The sequence below is a fragment of the Tupaia chinensis genome, unplaced genomic scaffold, assembly GCF_000334495.1.
Source record: "Tupaia chinensis unplaced genomic scaffold, TupChi_1.0 Scaffold000115_1, whole genome shotgun sequence".
In the NCBI taxonomy this organism is placed as follows: domain Eukaryota; kingdom Metazoa; phylum Chordata; class Mammalia; order Scandentia; family Tupaiidae; genus Tupaia; species Tupaia belangeri.
Genome location: NW_006159579.1, coordinates 8,696,224 through 8,713,620, shown reverse-complemented (window position 1 = coordinate 8,713,620; position 17,397 = coordinate 8,696,224). Strand labels below are relative to the sequence as shown.

The 17,397-nt window shown below is 40.0% G+C and overlaps 1 protein-coding gene across 1 annotated transcript in view; it reads right to left on the bottom strand.

Annotated features, from left to right (window-relative positions):
• The window catches only part of TOP1 (DNA topoisomerase I), a gene marked incomplete at its 5' end in the record, with an annotated part of 71,168 nt that overhangs the window by 10,306 nt on the left and 43,465 nt on the right, over nucleotides 1-17,397 (bottom strand). Inside the window, 8 exon segments of the mRNA XM_006144138.2 lie at nucleotides 200-314; nucleotides 1,412-1,480; nucleotides 4,900-5,085; nucleotides 6,754-6,897; nucleotides 12,992-13,136; nucleotides 13,415-13,602; nucleotides 15,889-16,011; nucleotides 16,829-16,950. Of these exon segments, the coding sequence (XP_006144200.2) occupies nucleotides 200-314; nucleotides 1,412-1,480; nucleotides 4,900-5,085; nucleotides 6,754-6,897; nucleotides 12,992-13,136; nucleotides 13,415-13,602; nucleotides 15,889-16,011; nucleotides 16,829-16,950 (1,092 nt within the window).

The window sequence follows — 17,397 nt, the reverse complement described above, 5'->3', positions numbered from 1 at the left end:
GGGAGAAATAGTGCTGGTCCTGTTTATAAAAAGTAAGCTTGGCTTTCTAGCGGTCTAAAGAGGAAAGTTTCCAGTCACAAGAGTAAGGAGAAAAGTGAAACTTGTCTAGGCCTTAGTTCAGCAAGGAAGCTGGACACAAAATCAGCAGGGGTGTGAGCCCCTCCCGGTCACGCAATACTTACGGTCAAGCAATACTTACGAGCTGTGAGTTCTTTTAACTGCTGCTGTAGCGTGATGGAGGCATTGTATGTACGGAATACCTTGGCTGTCAAGCCTTCCATGAGATCCTGAAGATGCTTATTTAGAATACCAGTCTAGAGGAAACAAAACAACAGAGAGGCTATTGAGATTTAAATAAAGCCGACCCACCCTGCTTCTTCTGGAAGGGGTCATTTATGCCAGTTCAGTCACAATCTTATCAAGTTACTGTCCTGCAAGTGTGAAGTTAGGAAAAGATTCCAAAAGACAGAGTGGCATGATCCCTCATGAAGAACTTCAACCTTTTCTTTCCTTGTTAGAGGTTTTTACCATATGGTGCATGTGCACGTGGATAGAGAGAGACAGTGAGAGAGAAAGGAGAAATCATTCCCCAGGGGGAATAATCATGCCACAATCCCTTCTCCTGGGATCTTGGGCATGCACACACATGTGACCAGCCTGAGTTTCAATCTATAGGTCTGGGACTCGAACCACGGTTGTCTTATGTGGGACTCCAATGATATAACTACTTACTATACCACCTGCTGGCCCTAGAACTTCAATCTTAAACAGGCCAATAAAGGGACCAGCAGTTAGCGTAATGGCTATGTCGCTGGACTCTCATGGAGTCGACCACGGTTCGAGTCCCGGATCCGGCGGCTTTAACTCACACTGGGTGCGTGTGCGTGCATGCCCAAGATCCCGAGAGGAGAAGGGATTGAGGCATGGCCATCCCCCATGGGGAGTGCCTTCTCACTTTCTGTCTCTCTTGTCTCTCTCTGTCTGTCTGGCGAGCACACGCGTCCTATAGCAAAAAAAAACCCCAAAACAAAAAAAAACCAAAAAACAAACACAGGCCAATAAAGCAAGTTTGCCCTTTGCCCTCCCCTATCAAGGACTTCCTTGATGAGGTATCATGGACAGATCTTGGGTCTCAGCAGAAGTGGCTGAGCATCTAATCAAAAGAAAGCTCCATAGGAGCAAGGAATGCATAAACCTAGGGCTTATCCCCTCATCACCCCTTAGGTATTGGCCAGTTGTTTCTGCTGCAGAGAGGTATTTGCTCCTGGCTACACATTTACTGTGTGCCCTGGAAGAGGAAGAATGTCTAGATGCCATAAGATAGGCTGGAGGGAAAGCCCAAGTCACCCCAGAAACCTTCCCCTTAAGGAGTTTATGCCTCCTTTCAGTCCAGTGTACTTTGTCCACTTACATTGAGTCTATCAAAAAGATCATCTTCAGGCTGCTTATTCTCCATAAATAATTGCAGGTTCTTAAAGACCTAACAGAAGTAAACAAAGCCGAATTATTGCTTATTTAAAATCCTTTACTTTAGAAATAATTTCAAACTTACAAAAATACATTTGAAAAAAGAAAGGCACAAGGAATACACATACATAACCAGTTCTACCATTAACATTTTAACCCATTAATCATTTATACAGTGTACATGTCCACTCACTCACTCTCCATGTTATTAAGTTTACTCTTGAACAATGTAGGAACAGGAATGTCAGACCTGGCAGTCAAAAATCTGCATTTAATTTTTGATTCCCCCAAACTTAGAACTAATAGCCTACTGTTGACCAGACGCCTCACCAACACATAACTCAGTTAATTAACACATGCTTTATATGTTATATATATTATGTATTGATTCTTACAATAGAGCTTATTAGTATGCTTTTCTTACAGCAATCCTGCATCCACATAAAGGTTTTATTTTCAACATAAAATAAAAAGCATTTCACAAAAAGTACAGTTTTTGTCCCTGCTAATGTAGTTGCAGTGACAACCTCAAATTTCCTTTTCCCTTTTTAAGTGGTCCTTATGCTGGATTCATTTATCTTGAAATAGCAGGCAACCATAGCTGCAGACCCCAGTCTACAGTACGTATCATGCAATTCAACTTTTTCTTGTAATGTCATGACTTTTCTTTGCTCCTTGGGAGCACTTCCAGCATTACAAGTGGCACTCTGTACAGGTCCCATGGTGTTATTCAAGGTTTATAGTATTGCACTGATGATGAATGTGTGGGAACTATGATACTCAATTTGCTGGAGAGAAGACCTGCTCATATGATTACACAGATACCTACAACACTTGACCTCTTACAACAGCAACAAGAGGAAGCTATGCAACTATTAGAGTAATATAGAGTGCACTACAGTTAATTTATACAGTTCTGATTTAACACTGCAACTTTATATTTGTTTGTATTTCTCTTGACTGAAATGGTACTCTGCGTAAGTTTGTAAAGCATCTGTATGCTTAAATTTTAATAAATTTTAACTTTTTCCTTTTTTTAGGGTATGTGTGTGTTTTCATAGGGTATGTGTGCTAGCAGGAGAGAACCTGAGAGAAAGAAAGAAAGAAAGCATTCCCTAGGGGGTATGGCCATGTCACAATTCTTTCTCCTCCATTCTCCTCTCAGGACCTTGGACACATATGCCTATACATAAACCCAGTGTTTTTTTCAAACTGCTAGATCTGGGACCCAAAGTGTACAGCTAGCTATGTGGTATCCAGCCACCCTAATCACCATGCTATGGACTATGTTGCTGAACGTTCATGTAGCCGAATGTGGTTCGAGTCCCAGACTCAGTGGCTTAAACTCATGCCAGGCGTGTGTACATGCGTACCCAAGATCCGAAGAGGAGAATGGAGAACGGACTGTGGAGTGGCCACCCCCCTGGGGGGGTAATTTCTTGCTTTCTGTCTCTCTGTCTCTCTTTCAGGTGAGCGCATGCACCCTATAGCAAAAACCTCTCCAAAAAAAAGCAGTAATAATAATTTTTAACTTTTTACAATAGATTTGTGTATATTTTAAGGTAGTAAATGATAAAATAGACTAGTATCTACATATATTTTATGCCTTCACGACATACCTAGCTTTAAATTTTAATTATATGCTAATGTTATAGTCTAATCATTCCTAAGGTTATGTTCTGTCCCTGTCTAAACACAATTAAATCTTATTTTTTTTTTTGAGGTTTTTGCTATAGGGCACGTGTGCTCACCAGACAGACAGAGACAGAGAGATAGAAAGCGAGAAATCGCCCCCCCAGGGGTGATGGCCACGCCGCAATCCCTTCTCCTCCATTCTCCTCTCAGGATCTTGGGCACACATGCACATGTGCCTGGCGTTGAGTTTAAGCCACTGGGTCCAGGACTTGAACCACGGTTGACTATGTGGGAGTCCAGTGACATAGCCATTATGCTAACTGCTGGTCCCCACAATGAAATCTTAAGTCTCCATGACTCTAGATGAGGCCTAGTGACTCGTGACTCTATCTTAGGGCAACTAAGAAGAGTGGGGTTTCAAGTTATTTAGCAAAGAAAACTTTCCAATCATAGGAATGAGTATTAGAGTTCATAATAGAAGCGGCCCTCCAAGATGGAGTCATGCCTACTTCACTACATGGTTTGTCTGAGTTTCTTCAAATTGTCACAAATCTTCAAAATTTTTTCTAATACACTTATTTAAACGTATCTGCATATAAGCGGACCTGCACAATCCATGTCAGCATGGTTCATACATATTATACTGTATATACATAATTATTTGTTTGGAGTCATTTGGAGTTACTTACATATATTATATGGTCCTTTATTCATAAACATTTCAGTATGTATTTAAGAACAGAGATATTCCCTAAATCAGCATGTATTTCCTAATAAAAGATATTACCTTTTATTCATACAGTACTTATTGGCTTCATGAACCTACACTGGTTAAATACTATCATCTAATCTGTTCATATTTCAATTTTGTCAGTTGACCTAATTGATGTCCTTTACCTACTCAGTACAGAATCCAATCTAAGGTCAGGTATTACAGTTGTCAGTTCTCTTTAGTCTCCTTTAATCTGGAGCATTTCCAGCCAGCATAGCTTAATTACTGATTAAACATCAGAATGCTAATGGGCTTATTACTACAAGGGTCCTACATTCTACAGGTGTCTAGTTCAAGCCTAATACTTTGGGAAAGATTAGGCTGGGACTATGGACTGTAGTACTCCTTCTCCCTCATTCTCTCTAGTATGCTATAGGGACAGAGAGACAGAGAGGGAGAGAAATCACCCCCTGGGGGAATGGTCACATCACAATCCCCTTTCTTCCATTCATCTCTTGGTATTTTGGGGACACGCATATGTGCACACACATACATATTTGGTGTGCTTCTCAAGCCCTGGGTCCAGACTTAAACCATACAGTTGGCCATATGATCACCATACCACAGCTGGCCCTGTATTAGGTACCCTCTTCAACAATGGCTCAGAGATCTGCAGACTAAAGAGTTACCCTTTATCCAGGCACTAGTGGGAAACAGGATGAGCAAAGATACAAGTGACGAATGTACAACACAGGTGGAGGAAACTGCAATGTAGTTAAATTGAAACAACAAAGTGGGTTTCAATCTTACTTTGAGTTTGCTCTGAGGACCAACTCTCTAGCATGTCTGTTGAATACTGCTACAAGAGATGGCTCTCCTCATTCCCAAAAAGGTAGCAGAGGGTAAGGGGTACAAGGACTAAAAGAAGATACACAGGACATTGAACAATACCTTTTCTCCCTTCAATCATTTTTGCTAGTGACCAGCAAAGAACACAACACACAAAGAGCACTCTTCAGTGTTTTTGCATGAATAAATAAATTACAAAACAGGCCAGTGAGGAAGCACAAGCCATGTTAACTTACTCGTTTCTCAACAGGAACTTTGTTATAATATCTGATTGAGTCCTTTCCAAGGAAGTCAAACTCTACCACGTACTCCTGACCATCCAACTCTGGGTGTAGATTGATGTGCTCCACACGAAGAGAGCAGCAACCTACAGTGTCTGCTGTTTCTCCTTCCTCCTTCTCATTGCCTGCTCTCAGAGCAAGCTACCGGGGTGGGGTACGGTGGGAGAAAGGAAGAGAGACAAAAATGAGCATGAATGAAGACATTGACCCTCACAGGATTTCTAAGAAACTCAAAACAGAAGCCTTCTATTTTCTTTGAAGACATAGGATCAGTCTACATGGCCTGGAAACTCTGGATTCTGCAACATTAATTTCTATCCTATGAAAGCCAAAGGGATATTAAGCTTTAATCCAAGCTTCTCTTTTTCCTACTCTGCTCTAAAGTGGGGATGGAATAAAGAAGAAAAAATATGTTTACAAAACAAAGTAGCAAGTGAGGGAGTGTTTCTACTCTGAGCAATCTGAATCAAAAAGTTAGTGTTTTGAGCTGGGCTGGTGGTGAATGCCTGTCATGCCAGCTTACAGGCCGAGGTAAAAGGATTGTGACATAGCAAAACCCTACTTTTAACCAATAAAAAGAAGAAAAATTCATGTCTTAATTTTGAGTCAGTGTAGAATTTGTGCTAAAATGCAAGTGGTGCAAAAATTGGGGGAATAATAAAGTTTTTTTGTTTTGTTTTGCTTTGAGAGGTTTTTTGCTATAGGGCGCATGCGCTAGCTGGAAAGACAGAGATAGATAGAGAGACAGAAAGCGAGAAATCACCCGCCAGGAGGGATGGCCATGCCACAATCCCTTCTCTTCCATTCTCCTCTCAGGATCTTGGGCACGCACGCACATGCAGCTGGAGTGAGTTTAAGTCACCGGGTGTGGGACTGGAACTGCGGTCTATTACATGAGAGTCCAGAGACATAGCCATTATGCCATCTGCTGGTCCCAGTAATGAAGTTTTTATCTCATGAGTAATGAGAAATTTATCTTTAGAACACTGTCTTACTGGATTTGAAATCATAGTTGTGATACATCAGTGGTTTAACAAACTTTATGGGAAACTGTTTTTTCCCTAAAAGAATTAATAGATCAAGAAATAGAAAAACTTACTGCATATAGTAAGTCTAAACATTGTTTTGTGCAACTTTTGATTCAATTACACACAAACACAGGATATTTTTATATGTTGGGAAATAATTTATTTTTGGAGGGGAGAGGTTTTGGCTATATAGGGCGCATGTGCTTGCCAGCCAGAGAGAGAGACAGAGACAGAGAGAGAGATAGAAAGAGAGAAATCACCCCACAGGGGATGCCCACGCTGCAATCTCTTCTTCTCCATTCTCCTCTCGGATCTTGGGCACGCACACACACACGCCTGGCATGAGTTTAAGCCACTGGGTCCAGGACTCAAACCGCGGTTGACTACATGGTAGTTCAGTGACATAGCCATTACACTAACTGCTGGTCCCAGGAAATAATTTTTTTTCTTGTGGATCATGGTTGAAAAGAATTTGAAAACATCATAATATTAATATTTCTAACATATTCAGATTCATGCAAATCCTCTTATTAGACAGACTGAATTCAGAGTGTAGCAGCATACTGTGGATGCCTCCCTCTCTACTTTTTTGGTTAAAAAAAATTCACCATGCCACCTGCTGGCCCCCCTCTCTACTTCTACCTTCTTTACTGGACCAGACTGGGTGTGAGTACAATGGTGGATGTCAGGGTGTTGTTTCCTATCCAATATATGCACAGGGATCTGGGGCACAGCAAATACTCCCTACATGTTTTTAAAGCTGCATTCAAAAAGCTCTCACCTTGTCGATAAAGTACAGGGCTACAGCTCTTTGTCGGACTTTCATCTCTTTGGACTTCCAGTCTTCTCGATACTGGTTCCGGATCTTGTCTACACACTTCTTCAGTCGTCGAGCAGTCTCATATTTTTGCCAGTCTTTCTCACCCTGCAAAGCCCAAGCCCCCAAAAAGTGAATTGCTCAGGGATGGTGGAATAAAGACAGACTTTGAAAAGTCAAAGTTCAGAGCTCTGAACTGAAGAGCAGGAACTTCAGCTTAAGCAGGTTTGAAAATGAGCAATACTAAAGAAAAAGTTTGGAGCATCCCTGTTCCCACATCAACCTCACAGCCTTTTTGCTGAATCTGTGACCCAATAGCAGGTTTCTACGAGGACTGAATTCCATTAATTTAAAGACATTTAACTTGACAGAGCTGTCAAAGTAGCAGAACCCAAAACTACAACATGTAATTAGCAGAGAACACGATGACTTCTAAGAACAGAAATAATTATTCACCACTTTCTAACTTTGGTGTTTAAAAGTCTCCTTGATTAAATTTAGGGAAACTGTTTCTGGTAAGGCCTTTAAAAAAATAAATGAGCTTTCAGTGGAAGATTAATAAAGTCTTATTAAAACAGTATGAAAAGATTAAATCTGGGAACCAGTAGTTAGCGTAATGGCTATGTTGCTGGACTCCCACGTAGTCGACCGTGATTCGCGTCCCGGACCTGGTGGCTTAAAACTCACGCCGGACATATGTGCGTGCGTGCCCAAGATCCCGAGGGGAGAATGGAGGAGAAGGGATTGCGGTGTGATCATCCCCCCTGGGGGGTGATTTCTCGCTTTCTGTCTCTATGTCTCTCTCTGTCTGGCGAACGCACGCACCCTATAGTGAAAAAAAAAAAAACCCTCACCAAAAAAAAAAGAAAAAAAAAAAAGATTAAATCTAAAGAGGGAGAGAGAAAGATTTCTGCTAGTATGCTGAATGGAAGCTAGGGCCAAATAATGAGTGAGAGGAAAGAAAAAGGGGGTGAGGGGGAGGGGGATCCAAGAAGTTCCAGAGTGGTAGGAAGTATTACAAGGCACCTAAACAGACTATGTTACATGAACACAGAAAAGGGATTTCCCAAGAACCTTCACTCTTATCCTTTAGCTCTATAGCAAAGGAGATAGGTATTGATTTTTACCACATCAGTCTAGTTCCTTCCTATGACATGGAACTATAGCCCTTGAAACATAAGTACTGTGGTCAAGGTAACAAGCTTTCTAAGCGTGCAGTACCTGGAGCAAGAAATGTCTTCTCCTTCTTGGCCAATCTTAGCAAGCCCTAAGAAATCAAAGCTTATATGAATGTGCTAAGGAGTCACTGTCACTCTCCCACAATAGTGTATGTAACTAATTGTATGTACTTGTTTGCCTACAGAACAAGAGGTTCTACCTGCTGTTGTGGGTGGGTGAGTTAAGTTGGTATGCAGAAAAAACATCAATCTTATTTCCTGGGGAGTTAAAAATTTCTGATTTTTCTAAGTACACTTTGACATTTATGAGGGTGAATAAGAAAAGGTGTAATACAAGCTGTCCTCATGTACAAGTCAGTAATAAATCTCCATGATGATGATGCATACACATACATACATTAAAAGAAGAAATGGACATGAAGGGCTCATCTAGAACAGTGCAATATCCAACTCAGGAGTGACCCATCATTCCAATATACATGGCCTAGCAAAGTCTACCTCAAAGTTTCCTAGGGTTGTAGGAAACTTCAGATCTTTAGTCATACCACTGAAGCGTAAGGTTATTTCATGAACAAGAAAACAAGGGAAGAGAAACAAGGTTTAGAAAAACCAAGCAAGTCACTCATTCACATAGTTATATGGACCACTAGACCAGTTTTTCTTCACAGACTGGCTAGGATCCTAGAATGCAGATCCTGAATTCTCTCAAATAAAAGACACTGGTATGAGAGTATGAGGCAGGGATGGGTCTAGCAGGGGGGCTGGCCTCATGAACCATGCTTGGCCCTTTCAATGCCCTTGAACAGAATCCACGGAGCAAAAATGCACTTGAACAAGTCTTCTTGGACTATTTCCAAAAAATAAAATATCCACTGAGATCTTCCAGACAAAGTCATCCAAATCTACTGAGCTCCCAGAGATTTTCAAAGGAGCTGTTCCAGGCAGAGAAAATCCCATTTATCCTATAAATGTCATTAAAAAATGTTACCTCCTCAATAAGGCCTTCTGTGAACTCCACAGGTCAGATCAGGAACCCCAATATACTCTTTTTTTTTTTTTTTTGGCTGTAGGGTGCGTGTGCTCGCCAGACAGACAGAGAGAGGCAGAGAGACAGGAAGTGAGAAATCACCCCCCCAGGGGGTATGGCCACACCGTAATCCCTTCTCCTCCATTCTCCTCTCGGGATCTTGGGCACGCATGCACACGTGCCCAGCGTGAGTTTAAGCCACCAGGTCCAGGACTCGAACCACGGTCGACTATGTGGGAGTCCGCGACATAGCCATTAAGCTAACTGCTGGTCCCCCCCCCCAATATACTCTTAAATAGTACCCTATACTTTTCCTTTGCATCATTAACAGCTTAGGTTTACTAGTTTGATTATGTGTAAAGTCTGTAAATGTTGCCGAAGTGAGACTATGTTCAAGGCACCCCCCTTTGTTCAAAGTCTAACAGTTCTCTATCAGAAACAGAACATGGAGGGACCAGCAGATGGCGTAAAGGTTACGTCACTGGACTCCTCCGTAGTCGATTGTAGTTCAAGTCCTGGACCTGGTGGCTTAAAATTTATCCTGGGTGAAGGGACCAGCAGCTGGCATAATGGCTATGTCACTGGACTCCCATGTAGTCGGCCATGGTTCCGAGTCCTGGACCCGGTGGCTTAAACTCACACCAGGTGCGTGTGTGTGTGCCCAAGATCCTGACAGGAGAATGGAGAAGGGATTGCGGCATAGCCATCCCCCCTGGAAAGTGATTTTTCACTTTCTGTCTCTCTCTCTCTCTTTCTGGCATGCGCACATGCCTTTCAGCAAAAACCTCTCAAAAAACCCCAAACAAACAAAAACACAAAAAAAGCCCTCATGCTGGGTGCATATATGTACATGCCCAGAATGGAGAAGAGATTGTGGCATGGCCATACCCCCTGGGGGGTGATTTCTCATTTTTCTGTTTCCTTTGTCTCTTTAACAAGTGCATGCACCCTATAGCATAAATCTCTTAAGAAAACACAACAGAAACAACAGGACATGGTCCAGTTTCTTTAGCATGGCATTTAAGGCTGGCCACAATTTGGTGGTGAGAAGTCACAGGAAAACATGAGGAGACTGAAGAGCCATCTTAAGAGATCTAAGTTAGAGTTAATAGTTATTGAATCTTGTGCAAACTTTTTGGACTCCCAGAGACTACATTTACCTATCTATAATGTGGTGGCATGTTGTTAAGAGAAACAAATATCAATGCCTGTGCAAATGCCTTTTTCCCTTCCTCTTCTTTATTTTCTGATTTTTTTTTTTTTTTAGGGGGGCAGATTTTTGCTAGGGTGTGTACACTTGCCTGAGAGACAGAGAGACAGAAAATGAGAAATCCTCTCCCCTGGGGAGGGGGGGCTGGCCAAGCCACAATTTCTTCTTTTCCATTCTCTTCTCAGGATTTTGGGCACACCTGCACACGTCTGGCCTGAGTTTTAAACCTCCGGGTCCGGGACTCAAACTGTGATCTGATCGACCATGTGGAAGTCCAGCAACATAACCATTAGGCTGGTCCCAATAATTTTTCATATTGTGGTGAAAAGTAAGTAACAAAATTACCACTAATGATAGTATGCTCACAACACTGTACAACCATCACCATTTGATAATTCTTTCTGTTACTCCTTTTCACACTCTCTGTACTCTCAATATATTCTGGACTTACCTTCCTCTCTGGCCATAATGACATAATTCTCTCTTTTGGGGTACCTCTTTTAAGATCCAACTTTAACCTAATTTCTCTCATAGAGTTGTTCTTAATCTCTAAATGCTGGGAATTACTGCTCTATTTATCTAAAACATTTAACATGTACTTTTCTAACAATACAAGTGAATTCACACCAAATTTGTCTACTAGCCCATAAGTTCCTTAAAGGCTGAAATACAGTTTATCCACCTTTGTAGTCCTACAACGTAGTGCTACGTCAGAAGAAGAATGCAATGTGCTTCTTTAAATAACTTGATTTCTGCTCACCATGATGGTTTCTTCCTATTTACTTTAAACTAGGAAAAATAAATTTTCTAGCTAAATCGAAAATGGATAGATGGGTATTTTTCATTTCAAAGAAGTAAAATATAAAATAATACAAGGCTACACACATGCAGTTCAGTCTTGACAATTTACATGCCATTCTTCTACTATGGCTTTCATATATTACAGATGTTAAACAACCTGTAAAGCAGGATTTAGTCTCCTGCATGAAATCAAATTACAGTCTACACAGAACTAATTTCTTGGCTCTCTGTTTGTGACGCCCCTCTCTCTTTCTTTCTCTCTCTCTCTGAGGTTGCTATTCACATTTCTGTAGTATGTCAGAGGGAAGAAGAAAGTTCAAGGATCAGGGTAGAGTTAACTGGCTATCAAGATCTGATTTCCCACCCAAGACAGTTTTCCCCTTTCAATAACCGTATCAATAATAACAACAGAGTTTATAGCGTGCTTTTACATACATCATTCTATCTGCTCCTGGTGTAACCTAATCCTATAAAATATCAGGAAGTAGGAAGTATGTAAGACTATAGTCTACTTGTTTCTGGATTCAAAGCAATTCTATGCTCTTCCTCAGAATCAAGACAGGTAACAAAAAGGAAGTAAACAGCCTATGTTTACCACACTCCTCATCACATTCGCACCATTGGAAGGGATTGTACCCATTTTGGTTCCAACATCATTCCTGGCACCACAAACACAACATGTCTAGGACATATTGGGATTTCAGTAAATAACAGTACATTGATAAGTGAGTAAAATTATAATGTGACACACAAAAAATTATACAACCTAGGAATGTCACCAGATAATGCTAACCATGAAAATACTTGACTTCTTTTGGTAAGGAGGGTTTTTTTTTTTTAATGTTAATAATTGAAGGGTATACAGATTTTAAAAAATTACTTATTTAATTCTGTTTGTTTATTCATTTATTTTAATTTGACCAGAGAGAAATACAGAGAGAAAGAAGGAAAGTGATCAATCATGTGGGAGTGTCCAGCGCCTTAATCACCATGCCACCTGTTTGTTCCCTGGTGAGGAGTTTTTAATTTGTGACTTTACATGGCAAGAACATTACATGTTTCAACAAAAAGACAGGTTAACTACCCCATTAACCAGCTCTTGGGTATCCCCTTACCTTGATTCGTGAACTGGGGTTCAACATGATGTACTTAATGGAACCTTGGATGTTTTCTGTCCAGGAGACCAGCCAAGTAACAGGGTAGAGTTAACTGGCTATCAAGATCTGATTTCCCACCCAAGACAGTTTTCCCCTTTCAATAACCGTATCAATAATAACAACAGAGTTTATAGCGTGCTTTTACATACATCATTCTATCTGCTCCTGGTGTAACCTAATCCTATAAAATATCAGGAAGTAGGAAGTATGTAAGACTATAGTCTACTTGTTTCTGGATTCAAAGCAATTCTATGCTCTTCCTCAGAATCAAGACAGGTAACAAAAAGGAAGTAAACAGCCTATGTTTACCACACTCCTCATCACATTCGCACCATTGGAAGGGATTGTACCCATTTTGGTTCCAACATCATTCCTGGCACCACAAACACAACATGTCTAGGACATATTGGGATTTCAGTAAATAACAGTACATTGATAAGTGAGTAAAATTATAATGTGACACACAAAAAATTATACAACCTAGGAATGTCACCAGATAATGCTAACCATGAAAATACTTGACTTCTTTTGGTAAGGAGGGTTTTTTTTTTTTAATGTTAATAATTGAAGGGTATACAGATTTTAAAAAATTACTTATTTAATTCTGTTTGTTTATTCATTTATTTTAATTTGACCAGAGAGAAATACAGAGAGAAAGAAGGAAAGTGATCAATCATGTGGGAGTGTCCAGCGCCTTAATCACCATGCCACCTGTTTGTTCCCTGGTGAGGAGTTTTTAATTTGTGACTTTACATGGCAAGAACATTACATGTTTCAACAAAAAGACAGGTTAACTACCCCATTAACCAGCTCTTGGGTATCCCCTTACCTTGATTCGTGAACTGGGGTTCAACATGATGTACTTAATGGAACCTTGGATGTTTTCTGTCCAGGAGACCAGCCAAGTAACTTTATTATCATGCCGGACCTCCTTCCACTTATGTCCTGGAGGAGGAGAAGGAACCTTGGCATCTCTGTCAAAAAGCAAAAGAACAGTTGAGACGAGAAGTAAAGAGCATTTCCAGCTTCCAAGACCTGAAGTGGACATACTGCTGAGCATGTATCTCCAAGTGTATGCTCCTCACCAGTGAATAGTGGTCAACATTTGGAGACCTAATCATGGAAAAACATGCTGCTCTCGAGAATCTCCTTCTTAAACAAATCTCTGCCCACGGAAATAGTTTCCCAATCACTGACAACAAAAGAAGCCCTTTCACCTCATTGTGGCCTGAAGGATGAACTATGTACTCACTTGCTACAGTTGATGATTATATCTTCAGGCATAATCCGTCTCTTTAGCATGCCCATCTTGGGGTGGTTGCCACGGCCACGGAAAAGCCCAGGAGGCTCTATCTTGAAGTTGGCAATCCTCTCTTTGTGGTTATCCATTATACAGAAGCCATATTCTTTCAGTAATTTTTCATTCTCTTCTTTGATTTTCTGGAAGACAGCAAGGAAGTAGTCAAAATGGATTCAAACTGCTTTTTTCTACTCAGACATTTTTATCTCTTGTGGGAGAACAGATGGAGAAAGGTCTAAAAATCATTAAGAAATTAATTCAAATATAGGAAGACCTCTAGTGCGTTTTTCAAACTTAAATACAACAAAATTCCCTCAAAGATCTACCTATACGGATTGACTTCAACTACAGATTTAAAACTGATTCTTAGGGACCAGCAGTTAGCGTAATGGCTATGTCGCTGGACTCCCAGGTAGTCGACTGCGGTTCAAGTCCCAAACCCGGTGGCTTAAACTCACGCCGGGCACGTGTGTGTGTGTGTGTGTGTGTGTGTGTGCGCGCGCGCGTGCGTGCCCAAGATCCCGAGAGGAGAATGGAGGAGAAGGGACTGCGGCGTGGTCAGCTCCTCTGGGGGGTGATTTCTCGCTTTCAATCTCTGTCTCTCTCTGTCTGTCTGGCGAGTGCACGCGCCCTATAGCAAAAACCTCTCAAAAAAACCAAACCAAAGCAAAACAAAACAAAACAAAACACTGATTCTTATATCTTAAAGGATGCATATTTATAAATGTTAACTGAGTATTTCAAAATGTAAGAAAAAATTTATACTGTTTTATTTTGTAGTGTCAATGGTCTGATTATGTTGCCCTTCATAAAAGCACAGCTCTGCAGCCATTTAGTTCAGTTATGGTTAGTTCATGTGGGTTTTAATCTAGACAAACTTGTCATGGACTGTTTCCTAAGTACATGGGTACATTAACTCTATGCCTTCTGATCCTTGCTCCACAGAGGTGAGGGCAGAAGGAAGGGATTTTGAGCTTTCTTACTCTCTATTGATTTTTTCATCATATTATACTTCTTGATCCAATTATAACTAAGTCCTGCTTCTTTGTGGGTAGAAAGACTCAGAAAGTGCTGGCAGCAAACAGGTGCCCTTGGATGGAACTTTGACAAGGTGATATATATATATGTTTTATTTAACTTTATTTATTTTAATTTGACCAGAAAGGGACAGAGAGAAAGAAAGTGAGAAGGCAAGCTGCCAGGCCCAGGACTCAAACCGTAGTTGGCCATGTGGGAGTCCAGAGCCCTTAACCACTATGCCAACTACCAGCTTCAGACAAGGTGATATTTATAACAAACACGTCTGTCTTTAGGTCACTATTCTGGGAATGAAGCTCCTAATGGACTTTAAGTTTAAAAACATCCCTGAAGTAAATAATATGTTAAATTTCAATAACTGAATTTTGGGGATAAGATTAACCTGAGATACAGTTATCATTTTTAGATTAACTCATTAATTTTTTAAAGAATTATTGTACTGAACTTTAATTATTTTTAATTTGACCAGAGAGGGACAGAATAAGTGAGAGAGAGAGAAAGGGAAGGCAAGAAACCAAGCTGCCAGGTCCAGGAATCGAACTGTGGTCGGCATGTGGGAGTCCAGCGCTCTTAACTACCATGCCACCTGCCGGCCCCTTAACTCATTAATTTTTAAAGTAAGGGCCATAAAGTGAGTTCATAAATACAATAGACTGAATCCTTTAAAATAATGAAACTACAGGGCTATGACGTGCAAGCAGTAACTTAACAGCCTTAATTTCTGGACCTATGATTGAAAAAAAAATTCTGGCTTGAATTCCTCTAGATCAGAAGCTAACAAACTTTTTCTTGATAGACAGTTTTTTAGGCTGAAGGCCATATGGCCCTCTCATCTCAGTCATTGCTGCATAAAAGCAGCTACAGGAAATATGTAAACAAGCAGGTATATTTTATCTATAAACACAGGCAGCCAATAGAAGAAAGTGACATCCTAGCTGAATACTAGAAAAATATCTTTCAGCAATGAGGATGGCGAAGTCTGGAAAATGGAGATAGATGATCATAGCTGGATTCCAGACTAAAACAGATCAAAGAAGTAGGGAGGTACTGACTAATATTATTTCAACTATCTTAAATCACTAATATTAAGTAGGACATATCTGCCCATTCTTCAATACTGTATTACTGGAGTTACTGATTGGCTTTTGGGTAGGTGGAACACAATGGTTCTCATATTGCACTATTTACAAGGGACTTATTCATTTATTTTCAGTCTAAGTAAAACAGTTGAGAAAATTTAGACTTTATTAGTCTCAGAATCCTAAAATTTTAGCATAAGACAATGTGAAATTACTGTAGTCACTGTTGTGTCACAAGAACTAAGAAGAAAATTAGATGAGTGAGTCACAATTTCAAAATTCTCAGAGGTTTCATAAATTCTGTAGTACCAGTTTCTCTTCCTTGCTCATCTGTTTCCGAGCTTCCGACTGGGCTTTGAAATACTGGCTCATTTGGGTAAAATCACATTTGCTTAGGTTGGTGATAATATTTTTTTCTTCATTGGTCATTTCCTAGTCAAAAGTGGAAGGTAAAAGAAAAATGTAAGTACAACTAATAAGTTCTTTGGTTTCTTTGCAATTACAGCAAAGCACCATTTAGTCAAAGGTATCTGGAGAGGTTGTCAATCTACATTAATGAATTTTGAAAAATTACATAGGTTTATTACTTCATTCTACTTTAAAATATTTTTAATATAAATATGCTTTAAATGATTTATCACTGGAAAAAGATGAACTCTTACATAGTTAGTTTCTTGAGCTCTCTGGCACACTGCCACAAATCCCTAAGCATCTGATGAATACCAGTATGAGAAGTAAGAATATACATCATTTGTTTTAGTAATGAGAGAAATAGTTTCATACTCAACTCTCTCTCAGAAACATCACTCCTAACTCTATCCACTTATTAAATCTGATTTTCAGAGCTAGTTCAAGAGGTAAATTTTAGTTCAGTCTGTCCACATTATCCAAATTAAGAATAATGAGATTTTTTTAAAATCACCTACACAGATAAATGAGCAAGAATCAAGAGAGAACAGGATGTCAGATTAATGTCTCTCTTGGCAACTAGAGTTGAGGTTTTCTGTTTGGCCTAATCTGACACACTTCTTCCTGTAGTCACATGAGGTGAGAGAAAAGAAACGTAAGTATTCTTGTTGAATAGAAACTCAAAAAAACATAATGACAAAAAAATACAACTTTTAATGCAACAAAGTCCATAAGACTAAAATTTTAAATCAGGAATATCTGGTAAAATTAAAGTTTATTACTTGGTATTTGATCAATATTTTTTCAAGGTATTAGGATATTAACACATGGGCTACAATACCTTTCTCCAATCTTTAAAGAAATTTTTCCTAAATATTTCCTTAGTAGTATATTCATGGTCGAGCATTTTTGCAAAGAACGTAGCTACTTCTTCTGCTTTGGGACTCAGCTTCATGACTTTACCTAGAGAAAAAGTGGTTCCAGAAAGTGAAGTGTAGTATTTGTGTTCTAAGTACAAATAATGAATGCTGGAAACGTCTTTAAGATGGTTTACCTTCCCAAGGTATATAGAGGCTGGTGACACATGGTAACAACAACAAAAGCAACACACTGATTTATATCTACTTATATAAATTCTCCTTCTCTTTAGTAGATATTTACCTGGGTCATTTTCTGTAGACTATGCCAGTTAATTTTTCCCAAGTGCCTGCTCAGGACAGGGATGACCTGGGGAAGGCCCAGCCAACTCTTCCTTTTCCTTTCAGCAAGCAGGGTCCTTTACACCTCTTCAATGGTTTTTAAAAATCAAATCCTCAGAGGGACTCCTGCCACTGCTAAAGCTAAACAGCCCGTGTTCAAGAAGGGGAAGAAGGGATAGGGCAGGGAGTGGAAGAAAGGAATTGTAGGGAA